Genomic DNA, 23,165 nt, shown 5'->3' with positions numbered 1-23,165 from the left:
CTTGATGTTACTGTCCTGGTCCTAGATAAGTAACATTGTGCAGCACACGAACCAGACAACCCCCGGCAAGGCTCGAAGTTCCTCGTTCGCTTCTGCCTCATTGGGCGGACAGTGGCACAGTACGACTCCCGGATGACCCGGGCCACTCGAACAACGACCGGTCTTCCGCCACGGCTCCGTGAGCCCCCCGATATCTACCGCTATTTGCTTGAGATCAAGGTCTCAGCCGTGGCGCAAATTCTTGTTTCCGCCTGCTGGTCTGCCAATGGGAGCACAAGGAGCGGCCAATATTTGGCAGCTGACGGAAGATAGTTGTGGGCCTGAGGTTGGAGGTAGGCATGAGAATGATACATTTGTCGGTCTCCTGTCCTATCCTCCTGCAGCGCTGCTGTAGCTACGTTAACCTGGGGCTTCATTAATCAACTTCTGTATGCGAGGATTCGTAGTAGTTGAGATCAGTGTGGCCACACTGCTTGACGTACCCGTCTTTAGGCCCGATGGGGTTTCAGGTTCGGGATAAGCTGTAAGCCAACTAGAGATGTTTCTAGTGGATAATGGTAGCATTCCATTCTCTGGCCAGAAACCACATGAGCCACCTCGAACCTGTGACTATTCATGTGATCCCCTATCCTTCTGAGACAAATGACGAAAGCACTCTGATCAGACGACCAGTCCTGGCTGTGTAAAAGTACAGATAGGAACCAGCGCTTGCGTACGATTTACTGCAGCTCCCGAGGACTCCGCTGATACTGTAAAAGTAACAAAGATAGGGTAAATGACGGTATTTTACCAGGACCAACTGCAGGCTGACCTCATCAGTGAAGGTCTCTTGATATCTCGAGATGATGGAAATGCCGCAGGATCCGCATGAACGCAATATCCTCGTCGATAAGCGTTGATGCCCCGGCGTTTGCCGTGTTGTTCACTTGGAAACGTGGTCTCGAGGTGGTATCGCCATGCAGTCAGTGCCCACTGCTTCTCCGGGGAGGAGCAAAGAGTCGGTTGCTATTCTGCTTCAGGTTCTTTGAGGTGTGAAAGGAGAAAGCAGTGGGGTGTCTTTAGAAACAAGCACCAAAATCCCCAACTCTGGTCTCGTGGCGCTATGCATGTGATTGGTCAGAGAGGTCGGGTTTTCGACTGGTTCAGGAAAGCGTCTATGCACGGTTTTTATCAATGATAGAGACCTCTCTTGGGACAAGCGTCATTTTAAGGAATTCCATGACTGGAGGCTTCTTCTTGTTCTTCTTCACCTTCTTCTCCAGGGTCCGCTTGGTAGTTCTACTGTGCCTTTTCCAAAGATCGGAATGATCATCGTCAACACCATCTTCAGCGGGATTCATCTGAGATCCGTGAACTCCACGTCCACCTGTCTCGGAAGCAGCTTGTCGTCACACAGTTAGAGCCGTCGGTAGTCTCGAAGCTGCGAGGCGATCGGTCCGCAAAATCCGAGGCATGGATGTTCCAAAAGGCCTCACGCAGGGCAAGCCTCGAGCGTTCCAGCTGCTTTGTACGTCCTAGGCCGAGCACTTTTTGTGGTTGAAGGGCATCCCGGTCAGCCTTGCATCAAGGACATTTCTGTCAAAAGAGTGTTGTATGTTGCACACACACACACACACACACACTGAGTGTAATGTAGATGGGATGGCAGCAAGGGGCAGCAATTTACTCGGATTGTGCCGAGTATCCTCTGTTCTAGCCAGTATCCCATTTGGGGAAAACCACCTCATGGATCTCGACATAAGGGAGGCCATCGTCCGTGTTGCTGGTAAGAGCTCAACCCGAGCCGGCGCTGACTGGCTCAACTTGCATTCCCGTCCATACACTGCTATATCCAGCACGCTCGCGAACGCGCACACCAATGCTACCTCATGTGTATCAGCCTCACCGGCTTTTTCGAGCCCAGGTTGGCTCTCCAACAAGCTGTATGGGACGACTGAGGTTCCACGACATGGAACTCGACGCTGTCAGCAGCAAGAGAAAGAGCAGCGCAATATTTCAGGTTTGGAGCCACGATTCCTACCGTGCCATTGTCACCGCTCGGAGGAGATTGTGGTATGAGTTGTACGGACCTGGATGTCGTGGCGAGCAAGCTATGCCGTCCGTGTTTATAGCAGAACGGGCCCGACTGACTGAAAAGAGACAGGTGCAGAAGTGATCGACAGACTCATCCGCTTCTCGGGGCACAGCTCGCTTTGCCTCTGGACTGCACGGCCCAGAAGCACCGTGATGCCAGGGTCCTCTTCAGTCGGGGGTTTGCAGTATGTACACCCTGCCCTCGTGCCATAGAGTTGCATTTTCCTGTGCCGCAACGTGTGCAACGTCAAACTTGAGGTTGTGCCGTCAAGCTGCCTCTGGAGCCTTGGAGCTCTGGGGAGCTCTCTGACTCCTCATGAGCTTCCGTCGGAGTGTTTGACTGCTCGGCTCACACCAGAGCCGGTGTCCAGCATATAGATGCCGTGAGATCCGTGTTAAATCCATCTTGCCCAGGTTATCAATCATCTTTTGTCCTGCGTTGTCTGAATAGCCATGAGAAATGTCGTTGTCATCCTGGTTATATGGATGGGACTGATGCGGGGCTTCTGGGGACCTCGGTCGGCCGAAGGTACCTCCATCGTTCCCACAAGGCTCCGGTGCCAAGAGAGCTGGGCCCGCCAGCAATCGCACTCATGTCCCTGCTCTCACCTTGACCCTTGACCCTTGCTTCCTGCATCTGTTCACTTGTTGGCTTCACACCTGGCGTGCAAGAACTGAGCTCCTCGTTACACTCGAGTAGGAGAGACTTACCTACCCAGAGGGAGCCTGTGCTTTCTGTCGTGTTACGGGCGTCAAGATGCTGCTACTAATCTCACAACTATCATAGGATGAAGATAAACATGGAAGAAGAGAGAGGACTGTTTGTGTTTCTGGCACTGTGCCACTATCAGACCCAGCGTGCTGAATGTGCACCCATGCAGCCCATGCTCTGCTTACCCGTCCGTACCCACATCCAGGAAGCCGTTCCGCCCCTCTCCATCCTCACCCCTCCTTTTGGTTCAACCACAACGAGCATGGGCGTTCCGCGCGCTGCGGTGCGGTTCCACGCGGCCACTGGGGACGAGCTACCTATCTGTTAACAGCTAGGCTCTGTCGTCTGTGTCTGTTACGAAAAGCGAGATGGCAAACGCAATGCAACACCAGAGCAGGTACCTGTGGTGTTTCATCTGACATGAGCAGCTGTTTTTGTAGCTACTGCACTTGCGGTTCGCATAGTGTAGTCGCAAGAGCGAGCTATAATACTGATGAACTTTGGGACGACGATGCGCCACCAACCAACGCGCCATCATCTCGCGTCCCGTCAGATTAGGTGCTTTTCTCTTGCGAAACCTACCATGTTCGTCTCTTCTTCGTATTCCCAGACTGCCTGATGACTCCCTCTACCCAGGCATTTGTTTCGAAATGTCTTGATACGGACCGAGCCAAGATCAAGACCAGATGGTGATCAAGGTCAACGTTGCAGAACAGTCACTCGCGCTAACAGCTGCGGATCCATCGTCACTTTGCAGCCCTCCCGCTGCCTTGCCTTGCCGAACCTGACCGGGGTGCTGCCTCTCCCAATTAGGACTAGCCTTCACCCCGCGTATTGTGTCTGCGCATCAATTCTGCAAAGCGCGAACTGATGAGAGAGTGAGGAGAAAGAGCAGCAGAAGAGAGAGAGAATGAGAGAGAGAGCCTCTTGATCTCTCTCGAGACACGCCGGCCGTGGCCTGCCCAGCTCTCCTCGCAAGTGATAAACACCGAAGGCGAGAAAAAAAAAACAGGCTAGCAAATCAAGAGGAAAAGCACGCATATTTCCATTTCGCACCCGTGTTTTTCTATTCGAGTTCCTTTCTCCAACCACATACATGCATGAGAGCAGCAGCAGCAGCAGCATTCCTTGCCTGCATCCTTCCCCCCAGCGCGTGCGTTCCCAGCAGACCAGGACCCAGGACCCAGAGCGAGCCAGGCAGAGACCAGGAAAAAAAGCTTGAGCGCTTTTGGCTGCGTGCCCCCTTCCACGCCAGCCCAACTATATCAAGACACGTCGTTTCGCAGACCCATTGACGTGGTCGACGACGACGGCACTCATGTACGCTGCACAGCCCATACCCAACGGCGCTGATAGTGCAACAATCAACCCAGCAGCCCTCAACCCAGGTACGTTCTTTTGGCTTTGCTTCTGATCTCTGGACTGGAATATTTTCAATTCGGCAACACTATTTGTCGCCCGCGCTGCCCATCGGCTCCAGCCAGTGTTTGCGCGCGCGCGCCCGTCCGTCCACCACACACCTGTCAGCCCACACAGCGCAAGGCAAGCTCCATCTAGTGACGCAGGTCGACCTCGAAACCACCGAGTCACGCCAAACATGTCTCAGGAAAGAAAGACCGGTCCGTTGAGCTCTCGAGTCCTGGATCTTGTCGCCGTCGCCGTCGCCGAGATGCCCGGCGCAGTTCATCCAGAGCATCGCGACGTCCTGATCTCGCCATGGTCGTCGCCCAGACCCAGCAAATGAACCATGTGTGGATTGGCCCCCGCGCGTGTCGCAGCCCCTCCCGATCTCCACTTTACGCGTCTCGTCCTCTCGTCATCGCTTCTTTCCACTCACCCAGCCCGCGGCCTTCTCCTAACAACAGCCACTCAGACATGAAGCGCATATTTACTTTGATTGACGATCACCGATACGAGCGTGCGATACTGATGAGAACAACCTGCCAGAACTGTTAGACGCGACTTCTCGAGGCATCAAGCGGGGCCGTTCTCCGCAGGATTATCCCGACGAAGGACCGCCTGGGTCGACTGGTGAGGACGGTACGTCTCTTCTGTGATTTCTTGTTGCTTCTTACCTGTCTCTGTGTAGCCGCAGCCTTTGCTATCCGGGTCTACACCTCCGCGTTACATGTCTGTGGCTGTGCGACCCGTCGTGTAAAACCTGGGATCAGGGACCACAAGCTGACAGCTCCGTCACGCAATCTTCAGGTAGTGACAAGCCGAGAAAAAGAGGAAGACCGATGAAGTCCAGACAATCCGGGGGTGCTCCCGAACCTGCCACCCAGGCACCGGTACCTCCCTCTCGTCAGACAGCTCCCCCGCAAACGCCACAGAGCCAAAATGCTCCGCTGCCTGTCCAGACGCCCACCTACCCCCCCGCTCCACCACCACCGCAGTCGTCGCCGCCCAAACCCACCCCGACCAAGTCGACCTTGAAGGCGCTCCCAACGGTCCGCGACCACACCACCGACCAGCTTGGGCCCGGCAATGACGAGTACCTACCACGGGAAATTGACGAGGCTGGCGAGAAGAAGGTTTTGCCAAACGGCCAGCTCACAGGCGGCCGCGAGTACCGTTGCCGTACCTTTTTCGTGCCGCACCGTGGCGAGAAGCTTTTCATGCTTGCAACCGAGTGTGCCCGAGTGTTGGGATATAGAGACTCGTACCTGTTATTTAACAAGAACAGGTCCTTGTACAAGATCATCGCCAGCCAGGAAGAAAAGGATGATTTGGTAAACCAGGAAATTCTCCCCTTCTCCTACCGATCGCGGCAAATAGCCATTGTTACAGCCAGGAGCATGTTTCGACAGTTTGGAAGCAGGGTGATCACGAATGGCCGGAGGGTCCGTGATGACTACTGGGAGAGCAAGGCTCGCAAACAGGGTTTCACCGAGGCTGACCCGGCAGGAGAGAAACGACCTGGTGCGTCCAAGGCTCGAGAAGCCGAGGCAAACCACACCGCAAGCATGCTTGGAGCTCCTCACGGTGAAATTGTCTACAGCACCAATCCTGGCCAATTTGGCGGTGGCCCTCAACCGCAACTCGTGCAACCAGGTATGCTTAGACCGACGCCAGGAAGTTCGACCAGAATGCCCGTGATAACACTAGGACCAGATTACAACAATACTCACAGCAGAGACTATTCGAATATTCTCAAGACGGGACCACGACAGGAGATTACCGGCCCAGCATATCAAGATCGACTTCAACCCACGCCCATCACAGAATTGCACGCTCAAGCTCATCATGCTGCAGAGTTTAACCGTTCAGTCAACTCGCAACGCGATATGCGGAATGACTACATGCAGAACATTTGGAGACGACAGCACGACCAACCAACCACCACAACCCTGAGCCAGCCTGTTGGCACAAGCGAAGCACCTGCGTCGACCAGCCGCCCAGCCCCCTCAACGCACACCGCCACACAGGGTATCCCGCAGCCTGGCATCATCTCCAACCAAAGCCCCCAGTTGATGATGTCAGCTGCACCGTACTCGGGTCCTGTGCATGCTCCCACCTCTGTTGGACCTAGCGGCCCAGGTCGGGGGCTGGCACAGGACCCATCCCAGAGCAGCTCCAGACCAACCTACCCACCAACCGGCTCCACGGGCACCTTGCCGCCAACCTCGCAGAACTACAGCTATCCCCAGACCCAAATGTGGCCACCAACGCCTCAGACACCGCAGCATGGCTATTCGGCCTACACGGCTCAGTCTCAGCCGTCTCCCCACCCGCAGCAATCCCCCGCTCCTCAGCTGCGGCATTCCAGCACATCGAGCCAAGTGCAACAGCCTGGTGGCATGTCGTACCCAGGAATGCCGGGCATGAACCAAGGATACAGCACCTCAGCCCAGGGGATGTATTCGGCCGAGCAGACACCCCGGCAGTACATGCACCAGAGCGCACCGCCACCCGCCGTCACGCAGGCGTGGTCTCAACAGCAAACACCTGCGCAGTGGTGGACAAACCAGCCGCAGTGAGCTTGATGCGCGTTTCCGGTATTTAGAAACAATTCCAAGGGTTTGTCGATATGGGAGAGGCATCTGTGTGCTTTTTTCAGTGTGTGGGTTAGGCAAGGCATGGGGGTCGGTTTCAACAGCATATTTGGATCCGGCTACTTGGGACGGGATTTTATAGAGGAGTCTCGGGCGAGGAGGAGCCCCCTCTTTTGCGGGCACTACTTTATATGCTTTCTTCTTTTCAACGATACCATTTTCTGTTTTGGATTATCCGTTCTTGGGATTGTTATATTCTTTGCACACCATCCATGCAAAATGGTTGGTAACTCTTTTCCGAGGTTGGGGAAGGAAGGACAACAGAATGTCATTGTTGACGGCAGGGGGTTTGAGGCTCTTATGGACACCGCGTTAGGAAGGGATATTTTTCTGCAATTTCATCATTTACTCTCTTGTCTCTCTTTTTTTCCATGTCTCTATCTCTGCGCTGTCGAGTTGTCGTTGTCATTTTTCTGCTGTTTCTTCGCTTCTGATTTGTGTTGTTTATAGTTTTGATTTCATTGATTTTTTTTCTTTGGCATTCCGAGATGTTGTTTGGCACAATATTGGGCGGGCAGCATTAGGAGGGAGGGTTTTTTTCTTTTTTCAAGGCTGGGATGGATCATATGCTGCTGCTAGTTGTATGAGCAAACGGAGGGAGTGTGGGAAGATTTTTGCACTTGTTGTAGCTGTTGTTTCTGTCTTTGTTTCATTATATCTTGACACTCTGATTTTGTTGCTTATCTCTTTGGATTGGGGATATTGGGGGCATGTTGGATATTAGGTAGGGTTTGAACAAGTTTATCTATTGTTTTTTTGATTTTGCCAATTCTTGTCGTTGATGTTATTTATGTTTTGTGATGGGGGAAGTGGAGGGTTATGGGGGAGATAACGTGGATTTGTTTGGGGCTTTGGCCAGCGAGAGAGGGGGTGTTTCCTTGTTTCTTTTTTTTCCTCTTTTTTTCTCTCTCTTGGGAGGAGCGGGATGGGAAATTCTGCTAGCAAGACTGACTGACGTGCTGCTGTCAAGTGACGGACGGGCAAGGGAAGGGGTTTAACAGGGGAAGAGGGGCAAAGTTTGGAGTAATAACAATGAATTTGTGTGGTTTTCTTTTTGGGCTTGTGATGATCTCTCTCTATTGAAAGTGACTTGTGACTGTTGTAGTGTGTTTTGTCCTGTTTGAAATGGAGGATCCCTGTGGTTGTTGTGGCGGTTATTTGCAGGTAGGTGGGTTTTGCCTCGGTGAGGGAGTTGGGGGGAGGTGATGATGGCTCGGGGGTAGATAGATCACTTTCTTCTTTGGGTTCAGACTTGCTGGTATTGCTCGTAAAACCCTTATTATGACTTGTTTTTTCATTCCCGTGTTGAACAGCTGGCTGGCTGGCATGGCAGAAGCTCTTTCTCTAGTAGATCATAGGGTATACCTTGCTCTTTCTAGAAGCTCAGGATGTCCCCTTCCTATTAAACCGACAGTCATGTTCATAATGGAAGGAGCAACCAACCCGACCATATCCACAAATACAAGAGACCAGACACACCAGGCCGGAAACGGGTCTACCGTCCGGATGACGGGAATATAAGAGAGAAAACGGAAGCTCTCAGACCACATAAACTCGATTGTTATAAGTGATTAGAGCACAGTAGATGTGAAGAATACGGGGCAAGAAGCATAAAAAAAATGCCACCTAAATACAGTTATCTTACGCAAAAAGTGTGCTTCATGACCACCAACCCCTTCCTTAACCCTGCCCCTATTTCACATCATCCATTCCACACATGAATTAAGTTTTATCTCCCCCTCCGAACCCCCACCGCCCAAGCTCCCCCACAACACCCATTAATCACTATCATCATCCAAAGCCTCATCCTCCTCCCCTCCCCTCCCCACCTTATCATCATCATCACTCTCCTCCTCTTCCTCCTCTTCCTCCTCCTCCTCCTCCTCCTCCTCCTCCTCCTCCTCCGCCTCCGCCTCCTCCTCCTCCTCCTCCTCCTCATCTCCCTCCTCCTCCTCATCAGCCACAGTCTCCGCATCCGAAACCTGCCCATCAACCTCCATCTTCGCACCAGCATCCAACCTCGCCTTCTTCGCGCTCCTCTCCCCCGACGGTGTTTCAGCACTAGCAGCAGCAGCCGTCGCCATCTTGGGCTTATTCACCGCCGCGAACCCCCCCCCACCACCACCCCGTTCCGTAACCTGGGTAGTATCATTCCTCACATCCTCCCCCTCTTCCTCCTCCTCATCCCCAGCATCATTAGTAGCCGTGCTCATAAACGACACCTCCCCTACACCACCACCACCAGCTGATGCGCCGGCCTTTTTGGCAGCCGCGACTTTTTTGCGGTAGGTGGACCGTTTGGAGGTTTGGATTGAGTTGAATTCTATATGGGGGACAAACAGCAAGTTAGTAATGCGGAGGGGGTCGCGGGAAAGGGAAGGGGGAGGAGGGGAGGTTAAACAGACTGGCAAACTCGAGTTCTAATCTCTCCTTCATGAAGCCGTATTCAATGTCATCTAGGGCTTTGAAGACATCGGGGGGCATGATTGTTTTCTTGTTGGAGGCGAGGGTGTTTTCGTTTGCGCTGCAGGGTGGTTGTTAGTTACCGTGGAGATAAAGGGAAGAGAGGGGGGGGCATACGCATTCGCCAAGTGGTTTATAAACACCGTCGCCGACTTTGTCAAGGCCAAAATGGCATTGGCCTGGATCTGCGTGTTGGCTGGGAGGACGCCCTTGGCGAGGCGGGTGATGATTGATTTTGGGAGGGCGAGGTCCTTGTTTTCATGTCAATAACACTCCCCTTTTCCCTAACATGGACACATGATAAAGGGCGAACCTCAATTGTGACTGCATCCTCCTTGTCCTTGTCCCCCTTTTCCGACATTGGGCCACCACCACCACCACCACCGCCGCCGCCGCCGGATTTTGGTCTCTTGTCGTTTGGCGAAGCAGAGCCTGGTGGTGCTACTGGGTGGGAGGTGGGAGCTGGGGTTTCTGCGGAGAACGGCGTTGGTGCTGGAGGGGCAGAAGCAGCAGCTGCTGCAGAGGCAGGTGGCTCGGTCGACATTGGTGTATCAGGGGCGTCTGGGACGTCACCGGCGAGGACGAATCTTGCGACGGAGACATCGATTCGGCGTGCGGCGGCGGCGGCGGCGTCGCTCTTGCGGGCTGGCATTGCTTGTGATTTTTTGGGCAGGTGTCTTTGTTCAAGGTCGATTCCCAACAGCGGCCGGGGTGGAACTTTCCAAGCGCAAGTATTGGGGACAGTTGAAGCTGAATGAATGACTTTGATAAGCGCGACGGGCTGAAAGTGGGTATATCGAATCTATAAGACGAGGCTGGCCGTGTTATAGAAGGATGCTCTGCTCCTTCCTCAATCGGGGTTTTTTTTTTCAATGCTTCAATGCGCAGTTCGTTTCTTGTCAATGTCCAGCAATCGACTGCTGGTCGTCGATGTAGTTAGACAAGCCGAAGAGTTGGTTTCGCTAAGCATCAACAATTGACGATACGTGAGCGGTCTGTTGGATGGTGGAGCACCAATGGAGAAAATTGTGGCGCGTCGTGCTGGTCTTTGTGTCGTAGACGCGTTAATTGAAATTGAGACTCAAAGTTCTCAAGACCCTAACCCCGACCTCACCCTCATAGCTCATCTTTCATGCCCTTTGTAACACCAACTCTGGGTTAGGGTTATTTGTTATATTCCCCTTTCGGACTCTTATCTCCTTCTGGCCCCCCATCATCCATCCCATTTTGTTTCAGCCAGGGCCCGTATTCCCCAGAATCGAAAAACGCCATTGGCGATCCTGATTTCCCTTTTTTCCTCACCATCATCCCATGCCCGTCGTCGCTCGCTCGGGCCCTCTCTCTCTCACCCTCCCAAGGCTCGTCCTGTTTCAGGTTACAGTGCAGGAAGTACTCTCATTTGCCCATAACTTGTTTTTTGAACCTTCACCATATCTATCCAGTGTTTGGGACCATTGTTTTCCTGTTTGGTAGCCCGCATGAAACGGTAGTTTTTGGTAGCAGTATTGCCAAACTATCTCAAGGTGAAAAAGTACTGCTAGTAAACTACTACTCATACATTTGTTACAGGATGTGTCTCTGTAGTGTGCGTGTGTGTGAAAGTGACGTGACGACGGGTACTCCCGCAAAAGCCAATCATATCCCATGTCCATGATCGTCGTCAACGTCGTCGTCGTCTGTGCCCGCTTTGCTTCTTCTTGTGTCGAGTTGAGTTCGCTCATCTCGGTTCCGATCACCCGTTTCCTTCCAGAAGAGAAAGTCAGGGGTATCACTCACCCACCCGTTCCTCTCCGTAAAAAAAAAGGGTGATATGTGGAGTGTAATCCACGATCATGAAAAGCAATGCCAGCACCTCAACCACGTCATTCTTCCATCTCAAATGGGAATAAACAAAAAATAATTCATCCGTTAAAAAAACAACAAAAACGGGGGTATATCCATCAACCGCCTTCATCATATCATCAGCCATCTTCAGGGCTGCTATCAAGTAATGAAGTCAAAAATGTTCCATAGAAAGCAAGCAAGTCGAGGCCTGTCGTATCTGAACCAGAAAAAAGTCTGCGTCAACAGCCTTGACCGTCCTACACGGTGTGGAAAAAGAACAGGGGCCACATCCCCAACACCAGTCTGATGCTCGAACCAGCCTATCAGAAATGTAAAAGAATAGAAGAGAGAGAAAAAGAAAATATATGCAGTGCCCCTTATAGGGGTGTGTGAAAAGAAAAGCCGTTTATCCAATTGCTCGGCCAATCTCGTCCTCCTTGAACAGCGGCCGGCCGGGAGAGCCTCCGTTATAGTGAGCCTCTTCGCCCAGGGAGAGCCTGGGTGGAATAGACGATGATGAATAAACTCGCGAGTGATTGAGGTTGTAATGATGGTGGCGGGAGCGAAACTGATCATGAGAGTGGCGTGGAGATAGTTCGACATCTGAAGCCCCGTACCGATAATCTCCGAAACTGCGGGTACTGCTCCGAGAACTCCTTGTCCTCCCGTGATGCCGACGGTGAGATGCCGAGCTGGGTGGAATTTTGGATAAGCGAGATGTCTGCCGTTTCGGGCTCGGGATAAATGGGTCGTCGCCTGGAACGGATTCGTCTGTGAGGCCTGCCCTGGCGTTGGGTGCCCTGGCCTGAATTGGTGTTTGGGGAAGGCCCTTATCCAAGCTCATCTTGCCGTAAACCGGGTGCTGAGTAAAAGAGCGCCGTGGTGTAGGCTCATCGATTGATTGACGATAGCCCTGGACGCTGTTGTACACGATGACACTGGGTGGCTTCTTGATCGAGGTCGTCGAAACCTTTCTTCCGTGAGATGGTCCCCCTGTTTCCTTGTTGAAGGCAGCATCGCCTTCAACATCGGTGTCTCCTGCTGGGTAGCCATTCTTCTCGTCCCTGGGCACTTTCCAAGTCGCAATTTCATCGTCATCGATAGGTGTAATGCCTCTTGAAAAGAACAATCGTCGTCGTTGCCGATATCTCCAACACAAATACAGCCCTCCCGCAATCAAAATCACAGCCACCGCCGAGAGCACCGTGCTCAATATGATAACAAGGTTCTTGTTGCCGGCAACTCCGTCCTCACTACCGGGAGAAGTCTCATTGGTTACTGCATCGGCGGTGGTTGGGACTGCTGAAGCCGGAATATCTGTGGACATAATATCTGCCACGTCTGTGTCCGGGTATGAGGAGGCGATGGAGGAAGAGAAAGGCGAAGTGGTCGAAATCGATGTAAAAATCAAGAGTGTCTCTGAAGGTACTGCACCAGTCGTTATTGGTGCTTCGTCTGGTCCTGTGGAGGTAGATGGGACTGGAGCCGGAATTGTCAGTATGGTTGTGATGGGATACGTTCGGCTCTGGTGCGGCAACCAAGGCGGTCCCCTCCACGGCTGCTGTCGAGGTTCAACAGCAGATACGTCTCGGTCCCACGTCACGGGTTGAACATTGGTTCGCCATGTAGACATGATCGGCCTCTCAAGCGTTGCAAAGGAGGGGAAGTGCAGAGCATGACATGTAGCATTGGGGAGGACAAACTTGAAAGAGCAAAGTTAAGACCATTGGAGACCAAACGACTCCATGTGGTGAGAGAGCATCAGTTCGACGGCACGAGGGCCTGGAAGGCTCTGGGGTGAAAAGGGGAACGAAAGACAAGAATAATCAAAGCCCAATTCCAAACCTCGACGGCTTCTCGAGATGGATGGGGAAGATGGGGGTCACCACGGTAAGGTAGGTGTGGCCAGCCGAGCCAGCTTGGAGGAGAGCCAACGACGGCTGACTTTGGAGGGGGCCGGCAGATATATTCGGAGCCGTGTGCTCGAGCCCACCTTCACAGCCGACACAACCGCAGTGGTCCTCCCCCCGGTCCCCCCCTCGCACAAAAACAGGCCGGGCGGGGTGTGGTGGACAGAGGTGGTGGACAAAATGCAGCCCCAGAGGTTGGGTTTGTGGAGACTTGAAATCTAGCGAGAGAACTGGAAAGGATGTGCAGCACACGCAGAAAAGACTTGCATTCGACTGGGCTTTGGTCGGCTGGGGGTTGGCACTGGACAGGACTGCCTTAGCTCCATGCACTTGCTTAAGAGCTACCTTAGGTACCGTCTGCTTTGTACCTGGCAGAAACAGAAACAGAAAAAGAAAGACTCCAGTCGGAGATTTAAGCTGTCTGCGGTACCAACATGCCAGTCGAGGTTTGAGGTGGTCGTCTGAGAGTGCAGAAAGAACCTGAAGCTCGAGAATGGTTGGCTTTCGTTGGCTTGTGAATCTCGACAATTGTGTTGCGGTACGTTGGTACTTCCAAGCTGGGCATGGCTTGCACATGGGTGTTGACTCTTGACAGGCCACTCCCCCCCCCTGGCTTCTCTTGTTGGAGGAGGGGGTCTCTGCCCCGCAGTGACATGGAGGGCAAAAACGACCGGAATGGAGTTAGAGTGCTTGCAGTTTTCAAGCCCGTCACTGAGTCGGGTCCTTCATGTTGTGGTTCCTGTCGTTCCTGAGCTGGCAGCCGATGGTGTGATGGAGAAGCCGGTGTGGTACAGCAGGACCATGACAGATGCCACGATTGATTGTGTGCTAGAATTCTCAGTCCAAGACGGGCCGTCGGAGGCGGGATATTGGTACGGGCACGACGGGTGAGCGGTGAGCGTTTCCATCTTTTTTGTTGCAAGTTGCGGCTGAGGGTCAAGGTGAGGTGACGTGGTTGATGTTGGCAGAAACCGTTGACAGCCATCCATCCACTGGCCGATGGGGCCCCAGGTGTTCCTGAAACTTTGATTAGGAGCCGAACCCTGTACCTGTCGAGGTTTGGAGCGGGGGATGAGATCCTCTTGCCCAAACAGGATGGCAACCCGGAGAGGAAGACCTTGATGGAATATTTCTGCTGTTCTTCCACGTTATCAATGATGGAGGATGTGAAATTGTGAATGCAATTTGCTTCGGCATCACCTGCCCTCATCGCTGCAACCCCACCATCGACAGTGGGTGGTGGGCGGGTGGTCAGGTCCCACACACTCTTCCCGAGAAGACCAGGTACAGTAGAGGTTCGTATTCAACAAGTCTCATATTGTCTCATCCATTGATGTTTTCTTCGGTGCTTCAAACTGTGATGCACAAGCTGCCCGTTCAGACGACAAAAGCTGGAAAGAATTCTCGCTCAGTCGATCCTCAGTGGGGGCGGAGCCGGGGCACGGTCCACACCACGTTTAACATCCCCGGTCGTACCCCTGTTGATTGATGCCAGGTACCAGACGCTTACCACAATCCATTCCTGAGCACCTGTCTCATCTCAACCATCCATTATCGTTTAGATATATCCATATGACAACTCCGGTGAGCGAGTGAGTGAGGTGCGGGGAATGGGCAAGAGACACAATGGAACATCACCCACATCATGTTCGCTGCGATGGTTCCTGCATGACACCAACAACGGTGACCAACCACAGACTCTGAAATCACCATGCAGGAGTCAGTCCTTTTCGGATGGCTTTTTCGAGTATTCTTAGGCCGGAGAGCCCCCCCTCCGCTGCAGTAGCCTGACCATCAAGCAATCTGATCAATCTGGCAGGAACGAGAGATATTGGTGCGCTGCAGCTTCTCTTTGCAGCAAGTCGCCTACAACACCAATCAGACCAGCACCTCACACGCGAGCAGCCGCCGACCATTCTCGATTCCGCCTTCATCCCCGTCCGTGCTCGCTCTCACTCACGGACGCAATTGCACCATCTCCCGTGGATCGACAGCCAAGCGCAGCGTGGCATGGCAGAGCAGAAAAGATAAGCCTGACCGCTTTTTCCACTTTGGGTTCTACTCTAGAATTCCTCCCTTACATGTGAGCATGGCCTCTCCACTTGCGAGAAAAGCAAGCATAAAAGTCGGACACGGCAGACGGCTTGCCAAACGAACATGATGAAACTGCCTGCTCGTGGATGGTGTCGAGGTTTGGAAGTTGATCAACAAACAACAGGGCTGAAACTAGATTCCGAGAAAATGCAGCTCGTTGGTGCCCACTCACAACAGGTGCGGTATTAATGGCCCATTGTCACCGGCGCGTCGAATCCTGCCCCTGGTTTGGACTTGGGCTCTCCGCATAACACGGGCCCGGCCCGTTGAACCACGCACCCTCAGTCCCGTTCCCCTGTTGGGCCAGAAGCAAAGTCCCGAATGATAGGACGGTGCCGGGGGTTACAGTGGCAGGAGTTCCTTCGTTGACGTGGCGGTGGTTGTAAGGCCCGACCAGTCTGGCCCCCAAGCCAATCACGTCTCTCCGATGCAAGATGCCCCGTTCCTAGGGTTTTGGAAGGCATAAAGAATGTGAACCAGGGCCAGGCCCTGACCTTAGCTCCCGCGAGGATTGTTCCATGACTGGTTCACCAGGAGGGGGTTTTGTTGTTGACGGCAAGTGTCAAAAAATGAATTCGTCATTCTGATTTGACCAGACCGTTTTTTAGACTCGCACTCTTTTCGGCGATACTGGCCTCTCGCTACCACTGAGAGCCGCGAGGGCTGATCCCGGGCCATCATTGGCCTTGCTGACCGGCTCCCTCAGGCTTGAATCTATTCGAGACCAGAGCCTTGTCTGAAATCCCCAGACTGCCCACGTTTGACCACGTTCCACGATACCAAGTGCCGAGTAAGACAGGCGGAGCAGACATCTCACATAAATCTCATACAAGTGACGTCTGGGGCAGTGATGATGACGACTTCTCCTCACCTTGGCTTGTCTGGCAACCATGTCAGAGCGGCTGCTTCGGTTGTCGGACTCAGCACAGTCCTCGTCCCTCTTGTAGTCAGAGGGCATTCACAAAACCACACTGACGAACCAAGGATCTTTTCTCGTCAGGATGTTTGACGTCTTCTACCGCACCGTCGTACCATGAGGGATCAAGCTAGGCGTTTGCTGACGACAACAGAGTGTGTGGTATATTACTTATCACTTCTCACATTCCACCCAACCATCCCTTAGGTAGTTATCCTCATCCTTCTCAGCCGTCCACTAACAGCCTCAAACCCTCACGGGATGGATCACATGACTCTCTTCGAACCTGTTCCAAGCTGCTGTGAGAGGGGACCCCTTGATGTTGGGCATCAATGGATGGCATAACTACCTACCTAACAAACAATGGAAAAAGATCTGAATATTGAGTCCTGATTTGGGGATCTTGCATATACCCAGCCTAGCCGGTTAAGATGGGATGGGCTGAGCGAGATATCATGTTGAGCAGCTGGTTGGTCAGGGTCGGTGAAAGGGAGGGCCACACCACCGGCTCGATTTGTGGGTTGTGTGTGTGTATGTCTCCCCTTCCCCATGATGGGTCTGCGGCGCAGAGATGCAGGGCCAAGACGGAGGGCCAGAGGGGTGATATTGAGACTGAACAACCTAGGGGGCAACCAAGTGGCACAGCTGAAGTTCCCAAGGCAAGAGACGGGAGAGTTTGATGTTTTTTGAGATGACCGATTGGGTTTTTAGGTTCGCAGGGCGGGCTTCTGGACTCCTCGCTGTAGCTCTTACACAGGAGAGGGGATTGATGGCGTTCTTGGTTCGATATGGGGACGATGAGTGAGCGCCTTGCAGGCTTATACAGGAGCTCCTCCAACCCCAGATCCTGCAAGCCATAAGCACCAAATGGGAAGAGGTGTGTGTGTAAGTAAGGTAACCGAGTGCCCGAGTTGGATGCTTGAGCCTCCACCAACTATAGCAGCAACACTTCTCACATTTTCACCCGTGTCAGAAGCGGCCGAGCAAAAGGCACGTTTGTTGGTAGTTTTGCCTGCTCGCCTTACACTGCGGTATGTGTACGGCCGGTTCGGATGTTCCACGCCTTGCGCAATGCAGACGGTGTTCACTCTTTGGGTTTTCATATATGACAAAGGTGATAGGAATTCAGAAATGCTACTCTAGTATTTTATACTTATCCTTGACAGACATCCTTGGCTTGCGTTTTGAGATTTTTCTTGTCTACCTGCAGAGTTCGTTTTCTAATCAGAGCCTCACAGCAGGCATACCGAGAGCCTCGCTGAGAAGTAGTGAGACAAGCGGTAAGAGAAACCTTTTCACCAAATATGGTAATGCAAATGCAGTTGACTGGCTCAGGCGGCGTCTCGCTGATGATGGCGTTTTTTTGTTTCCCACGTACGTTTGGAGAGATTCGGCAGATGTAGCCTACCCATGTGGGTTGGCGGCGCTGGCGTGCTGTGTGGGCTGTTCTTTTGTCGACATTTGCTCACGGACAATGGCTGTGTCGATCGGGCAGAGAGGGGAAGAGCATAACTGAAGTTCTGGGGTGTGTATAAACTGAATCTATGCGTCACGCTGCTACATATGGGCTGCTCGTGATGGAGGTGATAGTGGTCCGTAGGGGGCCACACGGCTCAGGGGTGTTGGGTTCTGTTGTTACCTATTTCATCATGTTGACTTTGCGTCAAAGTTGAAATGCGAAGTTCTTGTCACAGGTTACATAAACTGATGTTGAAAGTCTTTGAGATGATGATTCCTACCTATGGTGTGAAGAGGTGAGCAAACAATGCAGCACAGGTGCCACGGATGTGGGTAGAGATAGGGCCTGGATACAGTGAGATGAGCATCAAGGCCTAATACCATCATCTTCTTCAATAGCAGTCCAAACGAAGGTGAGCTGTGACTCAATCCCAGATTGATCCACCGGCAGTTTTCCTGTTCTGTTCCTGTGCTTCAATTCATCTGTTCGCTAAACACAACACGAGCTCAAGGCTCTTTCTCTCGAAGCGGAAAACCAAATGTGTCTATCTAGGCCAGTGATAGTTTCACTCGTCAGAGCATACGCGAAAGGCAGCAACCCTTTGGCGAATGGCCCAGGCTGATATGTTTCTTGGGGCTTCCTGAAAGGAGATGTTGGTGACGATGGCGACAGGCACTCTTCTTGAGATTTGAACAGCCCAGGTTTTAATGACTGGATGACAGGAAAATTAGGTGGTGTAGCCGCGGTGATGATGACTTGGCAAAGAACAGCGCCGCGCAATAATTGCGATGGGATCGGTAACATGACGAGACGGGATGAAAAATTGTGGCCGTGCGGCGGTTGAATCGTTGTCACAGATCATCCCATGTCTGTACCTAAGCGGGAGTCCAGGCAGCCTGGGTGGTCGGCCGTTTTAGGCGGCCTACTGTGAGATTTCAGATCATTATGGGATCAATGTTGGCGATATCTTCGTTTCCGGATCCTGACCAGGTCCACGGGTGATGTCATCAAGGAAAGAATATCGGAAGCCATCTATAACAAGACTGCGTGCTTACAGCTTCCATATCGTAGCGAAGGTTACAAGGAAAATGTGGAAAATCCACTGGTCAACCCTCAACCCCTAGAGAAGAAAGGGACGAATTGCTGTCAGCTTCCATTGGCAGGAGCATACTCAGGGCCAGATCCAATAGGCAGGAGCGATATAACTATCGCAGGGTCTAGGAAGGAGCATTGAAGCTGCCGGAGGTCTGAGAGGAGGGAGCATAGCAAAAGCCAGTTTCTAAGGGAAGGAGCGAGAGACATCGAAGTCTCCCTCCACAAACCCCTTGCCCTTGAGGAGGGAGCTGTTGATGACAGAAATAAACGGAACTCCCTCCCGTTAACCACTGCGAATTCAGACCATCAAGCAAAAGAGGATGTGCATTGGTGGTTTTCGGCATTGCATTGAAGACAGTTAAGTCTGGGATGTAAGATGTAATGTGAAAAGAGGCAGTGGTAAAAAGGGGTAATGTGGTAATGTGTGTCAGTGGTGGTAACATGTTGATAGGGTAACGTGAAAAAGGAGTAAAAGCAGGCAACAGCTCAAGACTCGAATTTTGTTTAATGGTATCCTAGCAGCCATAGCAAACAAGCAAGCGCAACAAGAGGTATAGTAATGAAAAGCCAGAGAAGTAAGGCCCCCATTATCTAAAAGACATCATCCAAGCAGCCGGCAAATATGCCAACCCATTTATCATCATACAAAATCTCGACACATCCAACCATTATCCATCAACATCCTTTCCCATCCTTCCCTCATACAAAACTTCAAAACATGGTATCAAATCCGTCCCTCCCTCCACCTCGACTTAATGCGACCTCCCGCTCCTCACACTCCTCCTGCTCCCCCCCCCAACACTCCCCACCACACTAGCCGGCTTCTTTCCCCTATAATCCAACGCCGGAATCGTCAACCCATACCCCTCCGTTCTTCCCTCCCCATCATGCTGGTCAATCTCCACCTGGATAACCACATCCAACCCGCCGTCAGACCCCGTGCCGTGTTCACCCGGAATAGCGGCCTTGTGCTTACTGCCACAGTTGACCTCACCAGCCCCGATAGGAAGGCGCGTGTCCTTTGGTCGGGGAGCCGCCGGATTGGTCTGGGCGGAGTGCGGAAGGCTGACCTGAGACCCCTGAGCACCACCACCACCATTGGCAGGCGGGAACAAATGATTCTGATCAACCTGGTGAGAGTTGAGCGGACCGCCACCGTTCCGCTGGCCGTTATTAGGCGAATTCTCCGTGATGATGGCAAAGTTTCGGCTCGGCATGGTGACGTTGTTGGACTTGGAGGTTTTGTTGCTGTCGCCTGGGTCTTTGTCAAAGAGCTTCAGCAGTGTCTCGTCCGTCTCGTGGTTGAGGTGGTGGATCTTGTTGCGACGGGCCAACAGGTTGGCTACCGCGGCAGGAGGGGGCTTGTTGACAATGGCCGAGGAGACCACGTTGGCGATGTAGCGGTAGTCGTTTTCAGGCGCGATGTTGAGCTTGGGGTTGGAGTAGAAGCGTCCCAGGGCGGCGAGATGGACGTCACCGCTGAGGATGGTGACGCGGATGGAGAACTCGGCCGCCAAAGCCTGGAAGCGCTCAATGAGCCGGTTGCGCTCTTTCTTGTGGGTGCGGGCGGTGTAGTGGTCGTCGAGGTCGTCGAGCAGATCGACGCTGCCGTCGAAGCTGTTGAAGAAGCTGCCGCCGAGACCGACGCGGCGGTTGAGGAGCTTGATGGGGGCGATGACTGGGGAGGAGAAGATGTTTTCGAGCCAGGTGAGGCGAGGATAGGCAATGGGCACACCCAGCAGGAGAATCAGGTGCTTCAGAGGCTGGTCCGAGTTCGCGGCAGCAGTGAACTCCTCCTTGAGACGAGCAAAAATGGCATCATACGTCTCGGGATAGTTGATCTGGTGCCTCGTACGTTCGGTGCGAGCGTCAAGGCCAATGAAGGCTATCCTAGCACCCAGCCTCGCGTACACATTGTGCGAGTGCTCAGCAACATATGGACCTGGCTTCAGGCCGTTGATATAGCCGGACTCGGTGATCTGGGGGTGGACATGGGCAGTCATGAACTGGTTTGGATCCACGCCCTGTCCTTCCTCACCACCAGCCGCATGGACCGCGTCGGAGGTGTATGTAGACGGCGGCGGAGGGAGATGGTGCTGGAAAAGCATGTAGTACTTGTGAGCGACACCACCGATGCCTCTGAAAACATCGCACTTCATGAAGTCGTTGACATAAGAGCCAAATCCGTCGATAATGTCGTGGTCATCCCAGATATTGATCTGGGGAATTTGGCCATTGGCAGCAGCAAAAGGCTCAGTGCCGTACCTGAGTAGCAACAGTTAGTTCCCGGCCACGACAAGAACGATCCCCTGTTCTCAACTTACCAGCGGATATAGTTCTTCAAATAGTAGTCATCACACTCCTCCCTCAACGATTCCGGAAAAGGATAATCCCTCCTCTTCTTCGGATTCCCAATCGCAGTCCACTTCCTAAGCGGCCCCTGCACCCGAATCCCATCGTTGTAAATCTGATCACCACCTCCAATCATGACATGAAACGGCCTCTCCTGATGCTTCCTCATAACATCATTCCACAAGCACGCCCCGCTGTACGCCTCCTCATCCGTGCCCACACTGAACCCATTGCAGCTGTGAAACATGATCCTCATGCTCTCCGTGATGGCCGGCACGAAGAACGCATTCACCCTCGGCTTCGACTGGCTCTTGTACCTCAACCCAGGCAGCTCATACTCCCACTTGATCTCCCTCCCCCCCATCTCCACAGCAAGGTCAAACCTCCAAAAGGTATTCCTCGGGTCCGAATACAGACACACACCCTCAACATCCACCCCCTGACCTCCCTCCCCCCCAGCCCTGCGAAGGTTGAGCGACGGCGTAAAAGGCTGCTCCCTCCCCCCACCAACAACAACAACCAACACGCTCCCAATCCAAGTATTCCCCTCCATCCTCCGGTAGTTAATCAGCGGTCCAACCGCCACCTCCTTCCCATCCGCCGGCGGCCCCGACGAAGCCTTAATCGCCGACTCAGCAGCCGGCGCATCCTCCGCGTGGCCCGTCGCGGCGCGGGCCTCTTCCGCGCCAGCCATGACGGGCTTGAAGCGCATGCTCGTAGGGCGCTCATCCCCGTTGGGATTCTCCGGTTCAACCCTCGATTTGTTCAGAAAGTTGGCCAGATCTCCCACACCACCTCGCGCATCCGCCTCGCGCGCTACAGGGCCGTTATGGTGGTGGTGATGGTGATGGTGAGCAGCGCCGCCAGCGCGCTCTTGTTCATACTTGGCATAGGCAGAGGACTCGGCATGGCGCCAGCGGGACTGGGAAGCATAAGGGTTGCGCGCGTCGTCGCCAATCTCGTCATCGCCGTGAGGGGGGCTGCTCGGGGAAGTCATCTCGACCGGGGTGTTCTCCATGTGCCGTCGCGACACTTTTTGCGCCTGAGGTCGGTAAGTGCGACTTTGTTTACAAAAAATCGCAGAGAGGAAGGTGTATAAGGTAGATCAGTTCAATGTAGTAGATCAACAACAGATCTATCTCTCTTTGTCGAATTGCACGTTTGGCAAAAACCTGCTCGAAACCAAACAGCAACAAGTCAACAAATAAAGAAAGAAAGAAAGAGAGGAAAAAGAAAAAAGAGGCTGGCGAAAATGGGATGTGTGAGTGTGTGTGTGTGTAAGACTACCAGGTATGTATTTATTTTCGATCCCGACCTCACCCCTCCCCTCCCTCCCCAACCTCACCTTATATCCATACCTTGAAATTGCGGCGCGAAAACAGCACAACGATGGGGGAAACCCGGGCTGCATGTCCTATCCTTGTCCTTTCTTAACTTGGCGCCCCCCTACACCCAGATATATCTTAGATCCCGATTCCATCAAGCTTGATCTCGAGTACCCCTTCGAAGCAAGGAAAAACAGGCCAAGGTAAAAATGCCAAGCTACCCTGTGATCGCGGGCGGGGGAGACGTCATTCTCCCTGTCTTCCCTCTGTCAGTATCATAAGGGAACACAAGATTTCAAGGGGCACGACTTTGTGTGCCGCGATGGCAAAACGGGCGGGAAAGAAGCCAAAGGGAGGGGGTGTGGGACAGTGTTCGTCTCCTCCAAACCAAGGCTGGCTGACAAGCATGTTGGTGGCTGGCGGGGCTAGGTAGGTGATCACCACTCTCCCCGTAGCAGCTGAACATTGGAGAACCCTTCCTTTCTCTCAGAAACTCCCCTCGTGCAGTAGGGTAGTTGGGTAATTGGCCCATTCCACGCCAATTTCCGTTATCTCTCACCAAAGCAATAAATGTTGGAGGCCTGCCAAAAAAAAAAAACCCCAAAAAAACCCAAAAAAAATGCCATCATCGCGAACCTCGCTCTCTTGGCGTCGCATTCTTGCGTCAGCGCTGCCTGTGCTCTCCTTCATGTGGGGTCTCTCTTTCCGCAATACTGATTGCTAATTGACCAATCACCCTTTTACAATTCCGGCTAGTCAGCACAGGGAGGGAGCTGAAGATAAATTGTCCAGAATGGGAAATCTGTAAACGACCCCCATCTCCTGAGCACCCCCTTTTTCTTCATTGTAATTCGGCCCCAACACACGCACACGCAAGACCTTCTGTT

At 52.9% G+C, this 23,165-nt stretch overlaps 4 protein-coding genes across 4 annotated transcripts; 1 reads left to right on the top strand and 3 right to left on the bottom strand.

Moving 5' to 3' along the window:
* Positions 1-2,565: 2,565 nt before the first annotated feature.
* QC763_112030 (uncharacterized protein) lies at positions 2,566-7,899 on the top strand. Its single transcript, XM_062907792.1, has 4 exons — positions 2,566-4,173; positions 4,733-4,825; positions 4,994-5,839; positions 5,900-7,899. The coding sequence occupies exons 1-4, from the start codon at positions 4,104-4,106 to the stop codon at positions 6,763-6,765; spliced, it is 1,875 nt and encodes a 624-aa protein (XP_062770768.1). The 5' UTR covers positions 2,566-4,103; the 3' UTR covers positions 6,766-7,899.
* Positions 7,900-8,618: 719 nt separating this feature from the next.
* QC763_112025 (uncharacterized protein) lies at positions 8,619-9,955 on the bottom strand (the record flags this gene model as incomplete). The annotated part of the gene is made up of 4 exons (XM_062907791.1): positions 8,619-9,163; positions 9,246-9,364; positions 9,421-9,554; positions 9,617-9,955. 4 exons carry the CDS (start codon positions 9,953-9,955, stop codon positions 8,619-8,621), a joined length of 1,137 nt encoding a protein of 378 aa, XP_062770767.1.
* A 1,578-nt stretch (positions 9,956-11,533) lies between these two features.
* QC763_112020 (uncharacterized protein) lies at positions 11,534-14,497 on the bottom strand (the record flags this gene model as incomplete). The annotated part of the gene is made up of 1 exon (XM_062907790.1): positions 11,534-14,497. The coding sequence occupies exon 1, from the start codon at positions 12,758-12,760 to the stop codon at positions 11,534-11,536; it is 1,227 nt and encodes a 408-aa protein (XP_062770766.1). The 5' UTR covers positions 12,761-14,497.
* Positions 14,498-19,065: 4,568 nt separating this feature from the next.
* QC763_112010 (uncharacterized protein) lies at positions 19,066-21,971 on the bottom strand (the record flags this gene model as incomplete). The annotated part of the gene is made up of 2 exons (XM_062907789.1): positions 19,066-20,866; positions 20,926-21,971. The coding sequence occupies 2 exons, from the start codon at positions 21,969-21,971 to the stop codon at positions 19,354-19,356; spliced, it is 2,559 nt and encodes an 852-aa protein (XP_062770765.1). The 3' UTR covers positions 19,066-19,353.
* Between the last annotated feature and the right edge of the window lie 1,194 nt (positions 21,972-23,165).

The sequence above is a fragment of the Podospora pseudopauciseta genome, chromosome 1, assembly GCF_035222475.1.
Source record: "Podospora pseudopauciseta strain CBS 411.78 chromosome 1, whole genome shotgun sequence".
NCBI lineage: Eukaryota > Fungi > Ascomycota > Sordariomycetes > Sordariales > Podosporaceae > Podospora > Podospora pseudopauciseta.
The sequence above is the reverse complement of the archived record's forward strand: the minus strand, read 5'-3'. Positions and strand labels throughout refer to the sequence as shown.